The following is a 21408-nucleotide window of genomic DNA, read 5'->3' as shown; positions in this document are numbered from 1 at the left end:
AAATGTTTGCATCATATTCCACACATGGTTTCTTTTTAATACTTATTTATTTATTGGCTGTGCCAGGTCTTACTTGCTGCCTTTGTGCAGCACGTGGAATCTTTAGCTGTGGCGTGCAGGATCTAGTTCCCTGACTAGGAACTGACCCCGGGCCCCCTACACTGAGAGCTCGGAATCTTAGCCACGGGACCACCGAGGAAGTCCCGAATCAAGCTACTTTTGATTCAGAACAAGTGAATTACTCGAAAGTTCTGTCCACGTATGAGAAGCTACATTTTCGTGTCATCTCCACATAGAAACTTTCTCCCCAATTTTTTGATGCACTTAGTTTTGAAATATTTCAGATATAAAATGTTTTATTATAAATAAAATAAGTACTATAAAATATCAAGACTTTTTTCAAAGCTTCCTAGCCACTTTTAGAACTCTACTACTGCATTAGGGTTAACCCTTCATCTTAAAGGCAGATATACTGAGAAGCTTCTGGAAAATTCTAAAATTCTTCAATAACACTGGAGAATTGGACTTGCCCCCAGAAACCACATATGCAGCACCAAGAAAGCCATTCTTGGCTGCCTAATGTACCACTGAATCAATCTGTCTCTTGGAAACATAACAAATTATAACTTACCATGGACCCTTTCATCTCTGTAAGAACTGAAAAAAGTGAATGTTTCCTGCAAATGCCAAGAGTTATACCATTTTTATCATTCTGTGTATGCCTTTTCTGAGTTGATGTGTTTCAGACAGATGACACTGGGATATCTGTGCAGTTTTGTTTCCCGCTTTTTCCATTTTAAATCATCTCATTCCTGTCTGTCCAGGGGGCTGTACGGGCCTAACCCAATTTCTGTGGCCACCTACTTGTCCATCTTGTTGTTACATCATCATTCCCTTCTTTGGTCCCCTTGGCTGGATGTTTGCTGTCTCTCAGTGGCTTTCAGATGGTCATTTTGTAAAAGTGGCCGGTGACAGGCTATATGTCCCATTCACATCATTTGCCCACATGTGCACGTGCACGCATGCACACACACACACACACACACACACACACACACAACTGCTAGAGCAGAGTCCTAAACAGTCTCAGGGATGCATAACCCAGGAAGTGAAGAGACTGAGAAATCAAGTTTAGGTTCCACGTTTCTCAGATGTAGCCGTGTGGTTCCTTGGAGAAAGTGTTAAATCCACCTCAGATATGTGGACTGAGGATTAGGGGGTGAGGGGTTGGGAAGGTAGATATTTCCTGATCTTTTCTGTCCCCTACACTTTCCGCCCACCACCTCCTACAGCGCCATCAAGACAATATGGACCTAGACTGGTGTCTTAAAAAGGATAAGTCAATTCTGGTTGATGCGCCAAAAAACCACTGAAGCAGCTTGGCCCAGAGGATCATGGGCTCTGGAGCTGGCAGCCACGAGTTTGAATCCAGATTCCTCCACTCACTAGCCCCAGGGCTGGTCGAGTCTCTTAACCTCACTGTGTCTGGCCCTCCTTCTGAAGTACCCGCCACATAGGAAACACTATGAAAGTTAAAGCTGCTGCCATTACTTTACAGCATATGTTATGATTCACAAAGCTTTTTCACATATATCAGTATTATTTCATTTCCTCATCACCATCAAGCTGGGCAGATGGTATCTTATTCCCATCTAACTTTACTTTGTCAACAAAGATCCATCTAGTCAAAGCTGTGGTTTTTCCAGTAGTCATGTATGGATGTGAGAGCTGGACCATAAAGAAAGCTGAGTACCAAAGAATTGATGCTTTTGAACTGTGGTGCTGGAGAAAACTCTTGAGAGTCCCTTGGACTGCAAGGAGATCCAACCAGTCCATCCTAAAGGAAATCAGTCCTGAATATTCCTTGGAAGGACTGAGGCTGAAGCTGAAACTCCAGTACTTTGGCCACCTAATGCAAAGTACTGACTCACTGAAAAAGACCCTGATGCTGGGAAAGACTGAGGGCAGGAGGAGAAGGAGACAACAGGATGAGATGGTTGGATGGCATCACTGACTCAATGGACATGAGTTTGAGCAAGCTCCAGGAGTTGGTGATAGACAGGGAAGCCTGGCATGCTGTAGTCCTTGGGGTCGCAAAGAGTCAGACACGACTGAGCGACTGAACTGAACTGAACAGATGAAAAGAAGGCTCCCAGAGGTCACATGATTTACCTGAGGTCACATAGCTAGTCAGTGCTGGAGCTGAGACTTGATGCCGAGCCCCTTGAGGGCAGGACTCATGACATGCTTGTCTCTGAATCCTGCAGGAGCAGTCCAGATGGAGATTTGAAGAGAACACAAAACCGTGACCCCAAGGAGCTCATAGTTAGGGGTGTGTGTGCTAAGTCACTTCAGTTATATCTGACTCTTTGTGACCCAATGGACTGTAGCCCTCCAGGCTTCTCTGTCCATGGGGATTCTCCAGGCAAGAATACTGGAGTGGGTTGCCATGCCCTCCTCCAGGGGATCTTCCCGACCCAGGGATCCAACCTTTGTCTCTTACATCTCCAGCATTGGCAGGCAGGTTCTTTACCACTAGCGCCACCTGGGAAGCATATTTGGGGAAGGAGGACACAAAAACATAATTTCCAAAAACCTTAACACATAAAATTGCTTCCTATTTCTTCACCAGGTGCTTTTTCCTGCTTTTACCTCCAGCTCCCAGTCTTTCTTTGTGTTGACCTCTCAGCCTGGAGGGCCCAGCCCACCTGGCAAAATCTGTCATTTTTTTTTAATTTTTTATTTTGTATTGGGATATAGCTGATTAACAATGTTGTGATAGTTTCAGGTGAACAGTAAAGAGACTCAGCCATGCACATACATGTATCCATTCTCCCCTAAACTCCCCTCCCATCCAGGCTGCCACTTGGCATTGGGCAGAGTCCCATATGCTATACAGGAGGTCTTTGTTGGTTATCCATTCTAAATTCAGCAGTGTGCACATGTCCATCCCAGACTCCCTAACCACCCCTCCCCCAAGTCCTTCCCCTACTCTGCTCATCTTTAAATGCTGACCATTCCTTCCATGTCATCATCCCCACTTGTCCCTGGTGGGAACTTCTCCACTCCTTCTCTGCTACCATGGACCACACTTTGTGCTGAAGGAATGTCTGTCTGTAGTCGAGTTTACTGACTCATCAGCCAACCTTCAGTAGACTCAGCGCCTTGAAGGCAGAGACTATCTCTTACCCACAAAGCCCCTGAGAGACCCAAGAGCAGCAGGCCATTAGCAGGTCAGTAAAGGGTCAGGAAATGTGTTGTGCATGGATAAGCCTGCACCTTCTGTGCAGGCATGTGTGTGAGGGGTACAGGAGAGGCGGGAGGGGCCGTCAGACCAGTGCAGACACAGACGATGGGGGCACCTGGCACGAGGCTGCTTACGGCAGGCTTCTTTCCTGAATGGAAAATGCTGGCTCTATCAGTCTCTCCTTGTGTCCCCAGGGCCTGGCACAGTGCCAGGCACATGATGGGTATTCAGTAAGCATTCACAGGAAGGACAGGAGGGAGGAAGGGAAGGTTTCCTAATTTGAGTCCAGATCAGTGACTTTGGTTGAGACCCAGCACTTCGATCCAGATGTTGCCTGTGGCAGTTCTTAACGGGGTCAATTTTTGTCCCCTAGGGAGACATTTCAGTTCAATTCCGTTCAGTAGCTCAGTCGTGTCCGACTCTTTGCGACCCCATAGACTGCAGCACGCCAGGCCTCCCTGTCCATCACCAACTCCTGGAGCTTGCTCAAACTCATGTCCATTGAGTCAGTGATGCCATCCAACCATCTCATCCTCTGTCATCCCCTTCTCCTGCCTTCAGTCTTTCCCAGCATGAGTCTTTTCCAATGAGTCAGCTTTTCGCATCAGGTGGCCAAAGTACTGGAGTTTCAGCTTCAGCATCAGTCTCTCCAGTGAACACCCAGGACTGATCTCCTTTAGGAAATTTCCTTTGGGGAGACATTTGGTGGTGTCTAGAGACGTTTTTTTATTGTCACAACCTGGGGCGGTGCTACTCCCTTCAAGCGGGGAGAACCTGGAGACACTGCTACGTTAAGTATTCTACAACATGCAGATTCACCTTCCCATCAAGGAATTGTCCAGGCCAAAGTGTCCATGGCATTACTGCTGAGCAGCCCTGGGATGAACCCAGAGCCACAGCCAGAGGCTGGAAGACTGTATCAGAGAGTCTTGCTAGTTCCAGCATCCTTGGTTCCTAAACTCCAGACCCCCTGCCCAGAGGTCCACGCTGTGTCAGTGGCTTCGCCTCCAGACCCTTCCAGGCAGCACCGGGGGAGTGGGAGTGGGGGACAGGTGCCCCCCAGCCCTCCTCACCGCCCCCTTCCTGCCAACCCAGGACCCTTCACGAGACAGATGCTGTCTGTTGCAGGAGCTGCTCAGGGATCCCCTGTACATCGGCCTGAAGCACCGGCGCGTCCGCGGGCAGGAGTATGATGACCTTCTGGACGAGTTCATGCAGGCTGTGACGGACAAGTAAGTGGGTCAGCCCGCCCCTTGTGGAAGAGGATCGTTAAGAGATAGGATGACTAAGTCAACACAGGGTTTGGCAGAGACGCGTGCTTTTCCAGATGGTCCAAAAATTCCAACTTGACCCGGTGTCCTTGGAAATCTCAAAGCCAAACGGGCTCGCTCTCTCAGATAATCTTGGGGAGCCGAGAAGGGAGAGGAGGGGTGACGGCTGAAGGCCCTGTAATCGGGGGACAGTTAAGTATCTGATGTCCCGGGAGGAAAACCCCCCTGGGCCAGCTGTTCTGGGCTCCTGTCAGAAATAGAGATGTTCTTAGTGTTGGGGGAGAGAAGCGTGTTCTTCTGATGGAATGGCCTGCAAGGCAGCTGGCCTTGTTAGCTGTCATTTTCCGGCTCCAACGACCAGGCGGTGTTAATGAGCCACCGCTGCAGGCCACACGGGCAGGCCTGCGAGATTTACGAGGTGTCATCTCTGCACAAGGGTGTGCCACACTGGCAGCTCCTGCCCCTCGCCCCAGCCTGCCCCATCTGTCTGCCATCATTGCCACCCGCTCTCTCTACAGGGACTGGCATGCTGCTGGGATGGTATGCCAGCTGTTCTGGAAACAGCCCCCGTCCTCCCACACCAAGTCTGACAGGCCCGTCAGTCAAGACAGTCTCAGCAGCTCAGCTGGTCCCCACAGATCCAGAGGTCCCTTCTCACTGAAAATCTCCAGCCTTGCTTGCCACCCCAAGAGTGCCCAGGGAGAGCAGAGCTGGTCTGCACATCCTTGACAAGGGACTTCGTTGTCTGGGTTCAGCGATTGGCTGGAGAGAGAGCTGGACTGGCCTCTGTAGCCCAGGACATCTCATCTGGGTGGGCTTTGGGGGTGGACACACCCACCCCACCACTTCCAGGTCTGTGACCTCGGGCAGGTTACCAGACTTTAAAGCCTGATTGCCTGGATTCCTTATCCAGGGATAAGAAGAAAGCGTTTTATTGTTGCTGTGGTTTTTGTCTTTATTTTTTAAATTATTTGCTTATTTTATTTGGGGCTGTGCTGAGTCTTAGTTGCTGGGTGGGGGCTTTCTCTAATAGCGGCGAGCAGGGGCCACTCTCCATTGCGTGCGCGAACTTCTGACTGCGGTGGCTTCTCGTGTTGCCGAGGACCGGCTCTAGACACCTGGGCTTCAGCAGCTGTGACGCACTGACTTGGTTGCTCTGCGGCACGTGGGATCCTCCTGGGCCAGGGACTGAACCCCCGTGCCCTGCATTGGCAGGTGGATTCTTAACCACTGGACCACCAGGGCAGTCCCTGGTTTCATTTTTGAAGATGCAGGAAAGTAATAGTGAAATTATATGTGGTGGGGATGATTCTATAGAAAATATGAGATTGATAGCAGAGTGTGGAGTACGGGGGTGGACGGGCCCAGTAAGCCAGGGGATGAGAGTCCAGTGTCCACCTGGGTGCTTCGTCTGAGATGGGAGCACAGAGCCCATCCACACAGAAGGAAGGCTGTGCACCGGGCACAGACGCTGGCAGGGGGGTAGATGTGGGGGAGTCCGTGGGAGCTCTCCTGGATGACAGGGGCATCGGCTGAGAGTGAGGATGGGGACTGAGGGGTGCAGGTTTGAGGCATAGGAGGCAGGACCTGGAATGTCCTGACTCGAAGCTAGAGAATGGTTGCTGGGTGGCTTCACGGACCCCCTTCAGGTTACTGGCCATGAACTTAACTTAGGTCATGAGTTTAACTTACCTGTGACTTTCTCTAACTGGTTTCCACTGTCTGAATACAGGACGGGAAGACACAGAGAGAAGGATTTAATCAGGGTTGAGATTTTGCCAGGCAAGCAAGAGAAAGAGAAGGAAAGGGCTGGAGAGTGTCCTCAAGGGGATGATTGCAATGATGCGTCATGAGGTCTAGGACAGGGAAGAAGGGATAGATGAGGGTCTGCTGGAGAGGAGGGCTGAGAGCGTGGTATGGACTGTGGACAGGAGGTCCTGGTGAGGCCTGAGAATTACTGAGTTGGGTACCGGATGGAATAAGCAGGAAAGGGAAGAGATAATCAGAAAGTCAAGGGTTCGAAGCTGGGATTGTGAAGGAAGTATTGCTGTTGAGATGGGACCACTGAAACAGCCCATTCAAGGGTCAGCTACATGGACAGAGGGCTTCCCTGGTGGCTCAGCTGGTTTCTGCAACCCAGGAACCTGGGTTCGATCCCTCGGTTGGGAAGATCCCCTGGAGAAGGGAACGGCTTCCCACTCCAGTATTCTGGCCTGGAGAACTCCATGGGCTGTCTAGTCCATGGGGTCTCAAAGAGTCCAGCACAACTGAGTGACTTGCACTTCACATGGGCAGGGGAGAATCATCTAGAACAAAAGAGGTGAATGTCTCACCTAATTCTCCCCCATTTAGATCATCCTGAATACCACATTCAGTTCCAGACAAGATACCTTGAGGGTGGTAAATTATCGTAAATTGCCTAACGTGCCTTTGGAAAACAATGACCACAGCAGGTATCACGGTTATAGTTCTCCAATAACCACAACAGGAGCAAAGGCTCGGCCTGGTGGGGAGAAGGTGTAAGGTCTGACAGGTCACAGGGGTGCGGAACTCCCTCCAGAAACCTGCAAGGTGTTCTTACAGAGGAGGGACCGGGCTTGTTTCTGTAAATTTCTTCTCTTGTTTCACCCAGAGAAGAACCAGGTGACAGAATGTTAAAGGGGGAAGTTTTCAGCTCAGAATAGATCTGAGCTAACCTGCAGTGCACTAGACACTCTGTGAGAACAATTTCAATCTCAGGCTGCATGGCATCTGAGTGGTGCTGTCATAGAAGGAAGTGAAGCATCAGTTGTCCTCTAAGAAGCCTCCCCACCCCAGTGCCCATTCAGACTTCTGAAGATTCCCGTGTGGCCGGCAGGATAGCAGACGAGAGATCTGAGGGCAGAGATCTGAGGGCTTCGAGAAGTCATGGAACCTGTCCCAGGTCACACAGCACCTGGCAGGACAGCGAGCTGACCATGAGTCTGCTGACTCCAAGGCCAGACTGCTTTCTGCAGTTACTTGTGGATGACACACGGGAATGCGTTTGGCTTTGAGAGCACGTTTCTTTGGCTTCCTGTTTCCAGGGCTCCCTGCTTATCTAGTAAAGTCAGTAGTCATTCCGTGATTCCCCACAGAGAAGCCTTGCTATTCGTGTGAGAAGGTTAAATAAACTAGGATGTAAGAGGCTCCGTAAATTATCATTAAAATCAGTTTACAGTCTCACAGACACACTCCCACAGTCCAGGGGTAAACCCTTGGGCAGGGATGTGCGTCAGCCAAGAGGAATGTGTCCTTAAGTGGAAACGATGAGGGGCTGACACTTGCTTAACTTTCTAATAAGCTGAAACAGATGTTGCTGTGGATGCAGTAGGTGGGGAGTGAGCCGGTCTCCTGGGATTATAGTAGCCCCATGATGGGGTGCCCGGCCGGGACAGCCGGTGAGTCAGCCCCCCTGAGGCCAGACACCATGTATTTTAAGAAACAGCCTTGGGAAACATTGATTCCTGCCTTCAACATCCTCGTCTCTTTTCAAAAGTCCTGCAAGTAAAAGCTCCACCAGCTTGCTTCTGCCCACTCATCTTAAGAGTTTTTGGCAGAACAAAAAAAGTTACTATGGCTCAGCTGCTGCCCTAGGGGGTGGCCACTGGGGGAGACCCACGAGGGCAGAAGGAATCTCCGTGTTACCTGCGAACCGCAGCCGTGAGCCACTGTGCGTGTCCGGCTCAGAGCTGACGCACAGCCTGGTGTTCCCATGGCGAAGACCAGTCCTTCCATGCTCCCCACACTCTCCCTGCCCTGTGCTGGACCCTGGAGTGATGCACCTGAGTCATCGGCTTTTCCCAATGGTTTCCACTTGGGTTTTTCATTCTGTTACTTACAGCAGAGTCTATTCTAAGTTTGCCCCTGGAGCCCCAGTTCTGTCTGATGCTTGGCCTGGGCTGGACAGGCGTTTGATGTCTGAAGCAGCGGCTTCAGCCTTTATGCAGGCCATAAGAGGAAGTCACCCCCATTCTCTAGCTCCCCAAACCCCAAATATAGAGATTTCTAAACTCTTGATAAGAGTGATAACAAAGAAGGGAGATATTAGATTTTTTAAAACGTGACTTAAAAGAAAGTCATCTGCGTCTTAGCTCCAGGAAAATGTCTTTTTGTGTCTCTCCATCTTTCTCTCTGGTTTTCTATTTCTCTCTCTCTCTCTCTCTCTCTCTCTCTCTCTCTCTCTCTCTCACACACACACACACACACACACACACATACAGACACACACCATCCTACACCAGAGACCTGAGGTTCATACCATAGTGGGATTAGCACAGAATGACTTCCATCACATTCTACTGGTTAAAGCACATCACAGGTCCACACCTGATTCCAAGGGGGAAAGGCAACACGAGGGTCTGAACATCAGGAGGCATGGTTCATTGGGAGCCACCAAGGTAACAGACAACCACACCCCATCCAGCCTGGGAGGGACAAGGAACGGGGCAGCCAGCAATACCAGAGGCTGTGCCTGAGAAATGCAAGAAGGGCAGAGAAGAAGAACAGCCTCCTTCCGCATAGAAACAGGGAGGTGCATCATGCACAGCTGGCAGTCAGTTACTGAGTGCCTGCTGTATATAAGACGCTGTGTCAAGTGTAGTTGGCAATCCTCAGAGAAATAAACAGTCTGCTCTCAAGGATCTGTGAATGCAGAGATATTCTTATCTGCCTCCTGGAGTTCAGACCTTACCTCTAAGTTTTCTCAGCCTCCGAGTCTCTTAAGAAGAATTCTGGGTGGGAATATAAATTTAGGAGTTACCAGTTCATAGATGGTATGTAAGGTCAAGGGCTTCCCTGGTGGCTCAGACAGTAAAGGATCAGCCTGCAATGCAGGAGGTCTGGGTTCGATCCCTGGGTCGGGAAGATCCCCTGGAGAAGGGAATGGCTACCCACTCCAGTATTCTTGCCTCTAGAATCCTATGGACAGAGGATCCTGGTGGGCTGCAGTCCGTGGGCTCTCCAAGAGTCAGACACAACTGAGCAACTAACACACACACATACACACACACACGAGTGCGCACGTGTAAGGTCAAGGGCATGATGGGGTCCACCTAGGAAAAGAGAGCAGAGAGTGTGTCTTACTACTGATTTTGAAACTGTGCCCTGTGAATAACTGCAAGATAATCTGCTCAACAAAATTTGGGAGTACACTGTGAAAGTTGCTCAGTCGTGTCCGACTCCTTGCGACCCCATGGACTATACAGTCCATGGAGTTCTCCAGGCCAGGATACTGGAGTGGGTAGCCTTTCCCTTCTCCAGGGAATCTTCCCAACCCAGGGATAGAACCCAGGCCTCCTGCATTGCAGGAGGATTCTTTACCAGCTGAGCCACCAGGGGTATGCTAGGATATTGCTGGTAGGAATGGCAAGGAGAGTAAAAGGTTTTGTTCCTTGTGCTAGCACTGATTGCTGGGATTCTGAGGCCTGTCTAAGCACCACTGGAAACGGGGCTGTGGCTGATCAGCAGTGTCTGCCCTGAGCAGGGCAGTGAGGCGTGGCAGCACGTGTGCCATGCTTTAACCCTCCTGGATCTGATCAAGCCTGTGGCCTCAGCATCTGAGGCTCCATGAACACCCACGTGCGCTGGTCCTTCTGCAACCCCTAAAGCCCAGGAGCAACTCAGAGGCCAAAGGATCCTGGAGGCTGAAGACTTCTCATCTCCAGGTGTTCAGGATGTTTCAAGAACTACACCAAGCCTGTCTGTTAGATCCACATGAAATTACAGCTGCTTCTTGAGTTACAAATCATGGACTTTGCTCCCATGACACCCTCCACCCCCATGCCCACCCGCCACCCACGCTGGAACAAAGCAGTGGGTCAAACACACAAAGGCATATGAATACTGACCTGTGGTTCCCACACCCGGCCTGGCACTCGATGCACCCGGAGAGGTATCAGTCATACAGACTCCAAGGGCCTCCCTGGTGGGCCAGTGGGTGAGGGCCCGTCTGCCAACGCAGAGGGCCTGGTTTTGATCCCTGGTACGGGAAGATCCCATTTGCAGTGAAGCAGCTAAGCCCGAGGACTGGAACCCTCAGGCCACAACCCACTGAAGTTCGAGCATCCCAGAGCGTATGCTCCATAGCAAGAGAAGCCACACCTCAGCCAGAATAGTCCCCCTCGCCACAACTAGAGAAAGCCTGAGCACAGTAGCAAAGACCCAGTACAGCCCAAAATAAGTATTAACACATAGATAAATCAGTAACAACAGTTGTGACTCTCTTGTTCAGGGGATTTCTTATGAAAAACTTCCTGTGGAATACAGAAAGTCACATCACCCTCCCAGCAAATTTGTCTACTTTTTTCAGAATTTGACTTTTCCAACTGGACCCGTGAGGGAATGAATTTTTGGCAAAAAGATAAGAACAGGAGGTATGGGTCGCTTACTCCTGGGAACTGAGCTTTATTTTCAGCACTGAGGTGAGGAGCTCTGAGAAAGCTGAGTGCAGCACAAACAACGGAGATAATCATGCTTTTCCAGGGCGTTTGAATAATGACTGCATGCCCAGAACTTGACTAAGCCCTGTAATGAAATTCTAAAGAAATAAAAGACATGCACTGTGTCCTCGTGATTCTTACAGGTCTTCCAACGAGACAACATTTTGAACAGGAAGTAATTAGAGAAGAATTAAGTACTCGACTGTTCAGTATTGGCCTTCAGTTCAATTGAAATTCAGAGAAAGGAGCAATCAGGGGTGACTGGGGAGAGATGGAAAGTAAACAGAGGCAGGGCCAAATGTGAGTAAGCCACAGGAGAGAAAGCACATTCCACATGGATGATGCATCGTGAGGAAGACAAGCACACAGCCAAGGCAAGGAGTAGGCAAAGACTCCGGAGGACTGGTCCCACAGAGATGGGTGTTTATTGGCTCAAAATAAAGTTAAGTAGGTATAGGGGCTTCCCAAGTGGTGCAGTGGTAAAGAATCCTCCTGCCAATGCAGGTGACTCAAGGTTCAATCCTCAGGTCAGGAAGATCCCCTAGAGATGGACATGGCAACCCACTCCAGTATTCTCGACTGGGAAATCCCATGGACAGAGGAGCCTGGCGGGCTACAGTCCGTGGGGGTCCCAAAGAGTTGGCTAGAACTGAGCACTGAGTAACTAAGCACACACACAGGAATAGAGTGGGCTGCTTGATAGGCCTCGGAATCCAGGAAGAGGGTTGCAACTATTAGAGCTCAGAAGTAGAAAGGGCTTAAGCTATCTAACCCCGTGTTCTCTTCAATATCTATGTGTGTGTCTGTTTCTCCATTTTGGCTGCACTGGGTAGTTGCGGCGCACAGGACTTTCGGTGCACCATGCAGGATCCTTCATTGCGGCTCAGGAAGTCTACTTGGGGCACAGGCTCCAAGGGCATGCAGGCTCAGTAGTTGTGGTGTGCGAGCTTACTTGCTCTGCAACACTTTGGATCCTAGTACCCTGACCAGGGATTGAACCCCTGTCCCCTGCATTCCACAGCAGACTCTTAACCACTGGATCACCAGGGAAGTCCCGATAATTAGGTGATTGTAAACCAAGCTTCCTCAGACTCCAGGCTTTTACAGAAGTGCATCCAAGCTGCTAGAAATGAATATTTCCCAGCAACCATACGAGACTAAAACTACTTGAAGAAAAATATCATTGTTTTTAATTGCTTTCTGTATCATGGTTCTGTTCAAGATTTCATTAATTTAAAAAAAAACAAAAACAACTTCTACTAAAAATGTTTGAAAATTATCAATCCTCACAAAGCCGTAGTTGGAACCTGATGCAGAGAGCAGCAGGGAGGCTTGGTAAGTTCTTGAGCAACAGAAGTATTGAAATTGACAAGAAGTGGGAGAAGATGAGAACAGAAGCCATGGTAACACCCCAACTCAAATTCTGCCCTTCCCACGGAAGCCTGCCCTGACCAGCCTGGCCTGAAACCCTTGCCCTGTTTGTAATCATAGCATAACTTATGACCACGTAATTCATGTGTTAATTAACCATGCATCACATCATGATATCTTTTCTATAATGGTCTAGAGCTTTTCTATAACCTTTTTTGGTCTTTATACCATTAGAGCAGAAATTAGGCAAAGATGTGCCTGGATTCTCGTAGAGAGGTTCAAGTATCAGCCTAGGCTGGCTGAACTTTCCTTCCTCAGGTCCTGTAACTCTGTGTCGTCTCTACCAGACTGGTAGTCCCTGGGGGGCACAGTGTGTGATTAGACTCATGGTGGACCCGCCATAAATGGTGAGCGTGGGAGTTGACTGGTTGGATCTTTGATTGGGGTCAGGTGGTTGGATGGTTGGTTGGTTGGTTGGTTGGTTGAGGGGCTGAAAGCCCTCACCAGGCTAGCTGTCAGTCAAAGTGAATAGAAGGCTGTGAACGGGCCGGCGTCTGAGGAAGCTCAGACATTTCCCGGCTGGCCCAGCGGTCAGGAATCTGCCTGCCAGCGCAGGAGCCGCAAGAGACACGCATTTGATGCACAGGTCGGGAAGATCTCCTGGAGGAGGAAACGGCAACCCACTCCAGCGTTCTTGCTTGAAAAATTCTGTGGACAGAGGAGCCTGACGGGCTACAGTCCATGGGGTCACACAGAGTTGGACACGACCAAGCATACACACACGAGGAAGCTTGGAGGGAGGAACAGCAGGACCCATTCTGGCTTGTCTGGCCTCTGAAGAAACAGGGCCATTTCCCAGTCTCAGCCTTGCACGGCTAATTGTTGACAGTCCAGCTTCTACACTTTCCCACCTGAACAGGAGCCGGATGCTGTCAAACAACAGACTCTCACGCTTGTGAGGACTCTGTCAGCAGTTACAAAGAGAGCTGGAAGGCGGTAGCAAAATGCAAACCAGCATCGAGCTCTCTAGGACCCTATTAGCGTCTATCCTGACCAAGCGGATTAAATAGAGGCCAAAATGTGATGGAGGAAGTTCACGTAACCGGGGAGATGGATTCAGTGACACCAACTGGTTATTTCCATTTCATTTTTCCCCAAGAGGTGGATTGTACTACCTGGTATCAAAATAGGAATAAAATTATTCCCAGACCTGAAAGTTTCATATTATAGCAGAGGAAACAAAAGAATAATGAATTGATAACAATAATGATAAAATGACAATAACTATATTTTTTTACTTATTACCTGCTATGCACAGACTAATATGAGCTCTCATACAATACTAATTTATTTAATTCTCACAACAGCCCTCTAGGGTGGCTACTGTTATAAGCTTTATTTTAGGGGATGACGAAACTGAAGCTTATAAAGTGTAAGTAGCTCTCTAAGAAAGGGGGCCTGAGGCTTAAGAGGGAGGGAGTGTATGTATAATTATGGCTGATTTGCATTGTTGTACAGCAGAAACAAACACAACATCGTCAAGAAATTTTCCTCCAATTAAAAAAATAAATTAAAAAAAAAAGAAAAATAAATAAATAGAAAGGGGGCCTTATTAAGGCCCCACCCATTAACAACAGTTGTTAAAAGCATTAACTGTAGAGCTATAATGCCTGAGTTCGATAGCCATTCCCTTCTCTAGGGGGTCTTCCTGACCCAGGGATCAAACGTGGGTCTCCTCCATTGCAGGCAGATTCTTTACTGTCTGAGCCACCAGGGAAGCCCTTCATTAAGACCCCGCCCACTAACAATGGTGGTTAAAAGCACTACTTCCAGAGCTATTATCCCTGAGTTTGAGCCTCCGCCTGCCCCTTATTAACAAATGACTTAATTTATCTGGGCCTCAGCGTCCTCACTTCTAAGATGCACCTTTAATATTTAACTTGTAGAATGCTTCTGCTGAATGAATGAGACAAGTCATGTAAATGTTATAACTGGGTAATAGTAAGCATGAATGTTTGCTATTATGAATAACAATAATAATTTAAGCAGTTTCCAAAGTCACCGTCCTTTAGGCCATGCTTTAGTGCTCCCCCATTCATGCATTCAGTTAAATTGTCCATGAATATATCCATCTTTTTCTTCTGTAGTCCCCCACTCATCCATCCCCACTGTTCCAATAATACCTTCCTTCTCTTCCCCAGTTTCTCTTCCCAGCTGCTCCTCTTAAGAAATAAAAACAACAGCCCTGGCAGCATTGCTGTGAGCCAAGTCCCTTTTCAGACGCCTGGTATGTGCGATCAGTCCTTTCACCTATTCAGTTTAGCTCTCCCCACCCCCACCTGACGGAGAGGCATTCTGTGTATTCGTGTGAATATGCGCGGGTGAGAGCTCCGTTTTCTGTAGCTGTTTCAGCGCACTGTTATGGGGGCCTTCAGTTCAGTTCAGTTGTTCAGTCATGTCCGAATCTTTGCGACCCCATGGACTGCAGCACGCCAGGACTCCCTGTCCATCACCAACTCCCAGAGATTACTCAGTTATGTCCATCGAGTCGGTGATGCCATCCAGCCGTCTCATCCTCTGTCTTTCCCTTCTCCTCCCGCCCTCAATCTTTCCCAGCATCAGGGTCTTTTCCAATGAGTCAGTTCTTCCCATCATGTGGCCAAAGTATTGGAGTTTCAGCTTCAACATCAGGCCTTCCAATGAATATTCAGGACTGATTTCCTTTAGGATGGACTGGTTGGATCTCCTTGTGGTCCAAGGGACTCTCAAGAGTCTTCTCCAACACCACAGTTCAAAAGCAGCAATTCTTTGGCACTCAGCCTTCTTTATAGTCCAACTCTCACATCCATACATGACTACTGGAAAAACCATAGCCTTAACTAGATGGACCTTTGTTGGCAAAGTAATGTCTCTGCTTTTTAATATGCTGTCTAGGTTGGTCATAACTTTTCTTCCAAGGAGCAAGTGTCCTTTAATTTCATGGCTGCAATCACCATCTGCAGTGATTTTGGAGCCCAAAAAAATAAAGTCTGACACTGTTTCCACTGTTTCCCCATCTATTTCCCATGAAGTGATGGGACTGGATGCCATGATCTTCATTTTCTGAATGTTGAGCTTCAAGCCAACTTTTTTGCTCTCCTCTTTCACTTTCAAGAGGCTCTTTAGTTCTTCTTCACTTTCGGCCATAAGGGTGGTGTCATCTGCATATCTGAGGTTATTGATATTTCTCCCTGCAATCTTGATTCCAGCTTGTGTTTCTTCCAGCCCAGCCTTTCTCATGATGTACTCTACATATAAATTAAATAAGCAGGGTGACAATCTACAGCCTTGACGTACTCCTTTTCCTATTTGGAACCAGTCTGTTGTTCCATGTCCAGTTCTGACTGTTGCTTCCTGACCTGCATACAGATTTCTCAAGAGGCAGGTCAGGTGGTCTGGTATTCCCATCTCTTGAAGAATTTTCCACAGTTTATTGTGATCCACACAGTCAAAGGCTTTGGCATAGTCAATAAAGCAGAAATAGATGTTTTTCTGGAACTCTTTTGTTTTTTCGATGATCCAGCAGATGTTGGCAATTTGATCTCTGGTTCCTCTGCCTTTTCTAAATCCAGCTTGAACATCTGGAAGTTCACAGTTCACATACTGTTGAAGCCTGGCTTGGAAAATTTTGAGTGTTACTTTACTAGTGTGTGAGATGAGTGCAATTGTGCAGTAGTTTGAGCATTGTTTGGCATTGCTTTTCTTAGGGATTACCTTTCTAAGGGGTGGGCCTTACAGACCCACCATTCTGAGAGCTTTGCCCCATGCAGAACTGAAAATGTTCTGTGGGACACATTTCTCAGTTCAGAAATGAGAACCAGAAACTTGCCCAAGGATAGAAAATCACTGAATTTTAAGGTCAGCCGACTGATACTTTTTCAGGGACCACACGTATAGCATCCCTTGTGTTTTGCTCTTGGATGCTGGAAGGAAGCCTTTGATGACGTCGTCCCCCTCCACCCTCCCTTGCTCCCTCAGCTGCGGCCACACCGACCCTCCTGCTCCTCCTTCCACAGGTCATGTCTGTTACAGCTGCAGAGCCTTCATGCTTGCTCTTTCCCCAGCCTTGAAAATCCATCCATTTTCACAGCTGTTTTCTTCTCATTATTCAGACCTGGAGATGGGTCCACACACTCAGGTGGGGTCAAGTATTGAGGCCTATACAAGGCAGAACATTGGAACTGAGATGCAGAAAACTGCAAGGTTTGAATGGTTGGACCTTCCATGAAGAAGAAATAGGATCTGCTCACCAATCCCAGGGGAATAACAAGGAGCTGGGGGTTGGGGTGAAGTAGGGAGGAGAGGAGTGTCTCTTGGAAGAAAGCAAACACTGAGTCTCACCACATGTGGAATTGAGAATCCACAGTTATAATGTCCACATGATGCAGAAATCCCCAAGTTAAGAAATGGGTATGAAAGTGTCCCTACCAGTGACACGGCTGAAGGACCTGGCGGAGGGAAAGCAAACTTCTCTGTAGTAACACGCCCACCACCCATGCCGTGTAGAACTCCTTGAAGGAAAGAAACAATTTCTAGTGAAGTAAATTCGTGGTTCACAGTAAGCCACACAGAAACAAGCCACCATGTGGGGAAGATCAGAAACTAATGGAAGAATTAGAACCCCAAGGAGAGGAACATTCTGAGAGGCTGTAAAGTGGCTACACTGAGATGTAATAAAGAGATATGTTTTACAAGAATGAAGTAATAGGGAAAGTACACAGTACTTTAAGAAATGGCGAGGAGATTTGAAAAAGAAACAGCTCAAACTTCTGAAAAGGAACAACAGAGTCGCGGAAATTCAGCAGAGTGCACTAGTGTTAGGTCAAGATACCACCAGAAAACTCAAATCTTTAAAAATCACTGCCTGCGGGCATTTCAGAGACCCTTCTTTCCTACTGCTGGCGATCCAAAAAGAGTTGGGAAACCAGGTGTTCTACTCAGGACAGACTTTTTTTTTCTGAGTTGCCGTTGATGAAAAGAGCCGTTCTCTCAAGGGAAAGAAAGGATAGAGAAGACTGGAGCGCCCAAATCTGAGCCCCATCATTGCATGCCAGAGAGGATGTTGCAGTTCTAGGCAACCCCACCCCCGTGGCACATTTGCTCTCATTTTGTCTTCGTGTCTCCTTCTCCATGTCTCACGCATTCACACATGCATATCATGTGGTCTCTTCTTATTCTACTGCGTTCATTTTGTTAGGCTCAAGCACATTGATTTTTAATGTGTTTGAGCCTAATGAAACGGGGGAGGGAATAATCCTGAAAACAAATGCTTCCGTCAGGATAAGTGATGGGGTCTGCTCTGGTCAGGAATCAGCCTTGCAATGCAGGGAACACCGGTTCAGTCCAGGAAGACCCCGCATGCCTCAGGGCGGCTGAGCCCGTTTGCCCCAAGTAACGAGCCTGCACTCTGGATGCGAAGAGCTGCAACCCCTGAGCCATGTGCCGCAAATGCTGAAGCCCGAGAGCCTGTGCCCCACCAGAGAGGCTGGCGCCACAGGTCCGCACGCTGCAACTAGAGGGTAGCCCCCGCTTGCTGCAGCTAGAGAAAGCCTGCCCACAGCAACACAAAGTCAGCACAGCCAGAAGTAAATAATTAAAAAAAAAAAAAAAAAAGGTAAGTTACGTAAAGGAAAAAAAATATCTGCATGTACACGCATCAGGCCATTAACAGTGACTAGTCAGAGCATGAGGTTGCCAGGATTTTCGCTGTCAGTCATTTCTATGATGTTTGATTGTGTGCAGGCATTTCTTTTGAAATTAGGAAAAGCAATGGATTTCTTTTAAAATAATGAGTTAAGCAGCAATTCTTTCTCAAAGACAGTTCCTTGCGTTTTTTTAAAAACTAAAGAAGCAAAGAAGCAAGCAAGCATCCCAGGCTTCACCTTCTGGTAAAGTGAGTGTGTTAGTCTGATCTAGGCTTCTGCGGACGATAAAGTCATTCACAAACATCAAGTCATGTAATACTCAAAATAATCCTAGTAAGTAGATACAGTTATTGTCCTGTCCCACTAAAATATAAGTTCCAGGGAGAGCTCCTTGTCTCTTAGGTTCACTGCTGTATCTCAAGCGCTCGGAACGATGCCTAGTTACAGCATGGACTCTCAATAAACATTTATTGAATGAGGGCACCCTTTACAGACAGGGAAACTGGGGTACAGAGCAGTTAGGGATCTTGTCCAAGGTCACACCTCTAACAGTGGTGAAGCCAAGCTGTGAACCAGGTGTTCTAGCTCCAGAACCTACTCTCTGACTTGGAGAATTTCTGCGCCTTTTCTTCTACATGAAAGAAAAGACTGTCCAACCTACTCCAGACACCTCCTTGATGTAGCAGGCAAGCAGGACAAAGGGGAGGAAGGCCTGTGGAAACCAGTCTATCAGTGCTTCACATATCCGTGTCTCCTCTCCACCTTGTTCTAAGGCAGCATTAATAACCCACCCATCCTCAACATCAGGGAGGAGATGGAGGCATCAGCCATCAACTCCCATTCTCCAGACTTTCCAGCCACCCTCAGCAAGGGAGGCGCCTTCTTTTTTATTTTCTCTTTTTATGGAAATATAATTGAAGTGTAGCATTGTATAAGTTTAAGGCATACAGCCTGTTGACTTGATACATTACTATATTGCAATATAATGATACCACTTCTATTACATCAGTTATCATTTTCTTTTTTGATGGTGGGGAAAATTCCCCAGCATCTGGGTCTTGGGTGGCATTTCTCAGTTCTTCCTTCTTAACTGCCGAATGCCTAGTGGACCAGTTGCCCCATCCTTCACCGGGACTGATGTCCCCTGCAGGCCTCTCTACAAGCTGCAAACCCAGCCAGTGCTGTTGGGCCCCAGGGGAAAAACTGAGCCTCTGGCTCCAAGCTTCTGGTGGTTTTAAACAATACAAAGGAAAAACCCTCAGCTTAGGGCATCCAGGCTACAGACAAAGTTTCAAGGTTTTAATTTTGAAAGATTGTAAAGAGCATTAATGTTAGCTCTAAATCCTGATTGTAATGTTTCAAGGAGCTTTCACTCACTGAGTCCCTCTTAGCTGAGACAGTCACTGCTCAGTGTTTTCACGCACACTGAATTTTAGGAATGCCTTTTGCAGTGCAATCTGTGTCTTATCTTCCCACCTGGCCCTCCCTAGGGCTGTAGTCTCACAATCTTAGAATACCTGAGCAAGAAACGACCTTCTCTGATCCAACTTCATCACTTTATAGGTGGAGAAACTGAGACCCAGAAAGAAAATTCTCTCCCCACAGTCAGATAATGACAAAATAAGTGGGAAATGAGGGGAAGCTTACCAGTTGCTTGCTCTCATTCACATCATCCGTGAAATCTCTTCCAGGTTCCCATTTAGCCTGTAGTTGTCATGTCTTCACTGTGTCCCAGAGTGTGGCCAGTACAAAGAAATGACCTGCTTAGAGTTCAGTTCTCCCTTGAGACTGTAATATGGACACATAAAATAATCAGAAAATAGTTCAAGGCAGCATTCAACTACTCTTTTATCTATTTATTCATATATTTGCCCATACATTAATTCATTTAATAGACAGATATTTATTGAACATAGCAGTAAGTCAGAAATACACTTTGCTCTCAAGGAGTTTTTTTAAAGTTAATTTATTTTTTACTGAGGGATAATTGCTTTATAGAATTTTGCTATTTTCTGTCAAACCTCAACAGCCATAGGTATACATATATCCCCTCCCTTTTGAAGCTCCTTCCCATCTCCCTCCCCACCCCACCCCTCTAAGTTGATACAGACCCCCTGTTTCCTGAGCCATACAGCAAATTCCTGTTGGCTATCTATTTTACATATGGTAACGTAAGTTTCCATGTTACTCTTTCCATACATCTCACCCTCCCCTCCCTTCTCCTCACGTCCATAAGTCTATTCTCTATATCTGTTTCTCCACTGTTGCCCTGTAAGTAAATTCTTCAGTACTATTTTTGTAGATTGCACATATATGTCATTTATCTTTCTCTTTCTGATTCACTTCATTCTATATAATAGGTTCTAGGTTCATCCATTCACCTCATTAGAACTGACTCAAATGTGTTCCTTCTTATGGTTGAGTAATATTCCATTGTGTATATGTACCACAACTTCTTTATCCATTCATCTGTCAATGGACATCTAGGTTGCTTCCATGTTTAGCTATTATAAATAGTGCTGCAGTGAACAATGGGATAGAGATGTCTCTTTCAATTTTGGTTTCCTTGGGGTATATGCCTAGGAGTGGGATTGCTGGGTCATATGGTGGTTTTATTCCTAGTTTTTTAAGGACTCCCCATACCGTCTTCCCTAGTGGCTCTATCAAATTACATTCTCATCAACAGTGCAAAAGTTTCCTTTTCTCCACACCCTCTCCAGCATTTATTGTTTGCAGACTTTTTGATGAAAGCCATTCTGACCGGTGTGAGGTGATATCTCATTGTAGTTTTGATTTGCATTTCTCAAGTAATGAGCAAAGTTGAGCATCTTTTCATGTGATTATTAACCATCTGTAGGTCTTCTTTGGAGAAATGTCTGTTTAGGTCTTTTTCCCACTTTTTGATTGGGTTGTTTTTCTAGTATTGAGTCATATGAGCTGCTTGTATATTTTGGAAATTAATCCTTTGTCTCTCGAGAAGTTTTTAATTGACTGGGGAAAAATAGAAATATGCTTAAATAATTATTGCTGAGTTTGTGTAGATTTAACACCCGCCTAGTTAATGGCTTTGCCTGCAGTGTCAGTTGAGGTTGATGGGAGAATATGGTGATCAAACACCTGGGACATTTAGATGGAGTTAAAAGTTATGACTTTCTTCGTAGGAAAGAGCTAGCAACTCACTTTTCTAAAGAATTTTCTCTGTACTGGGTGCTTGACTTTTAATTATCACAGCAACCTTGAGAGATAAAGATACTGAGATTCAGAAAAGTTAAGTAACTTGTCCAAAATCACCAGCTAGAAAAGGAAGAATCTAGGCCCACCCCAAATGCATCTGACTCCACACTTGGTGGTATTTTTCTCCATTCTCTCCTGCCGGC

At 47.2% G+C, this 21408-nt stretch overlaps 1 protein-coding gene across 1 annotated transcript in view; it reads left to right on the top strand.

The window, feature by feature from the left end:
* The window catches only part of ME3 (malic enzyme 3), a 227137-nt gene that overhangs the window by 169229 nt on the left and 36500 nt on the right, over positions 1-21408 (top strand). The window contains exon 6 of the mRNA XM_068977703.1: positions 4376-4479. Within this exon, the coding sequence (XP_068833804.1) occupies positions 4376-4479 (104 nt within the window). The remainder of the gene's footprint in view (positions 1-4375; positions 4480-21408) is intronic.

The sequence above is a fragment of the Capricornis sumatraensis genome, chromosome 8, assembly GCF_032405125.1.
Source record: "Capricornis sumatraensis isolate serow.1 chromosome 8, serow.2, whole genome shotgun sequence".
NCBI lineage: Eukaryota > Metazoa > Chordata > Mammalia > Artiodactyla > Bovidae > Capricornis > Capricornis sumatraensis.
Note: the sequence above shows the minus strand (reverse complement) of the source record. Positions and strands in the feature narration are given on the sequence as shown.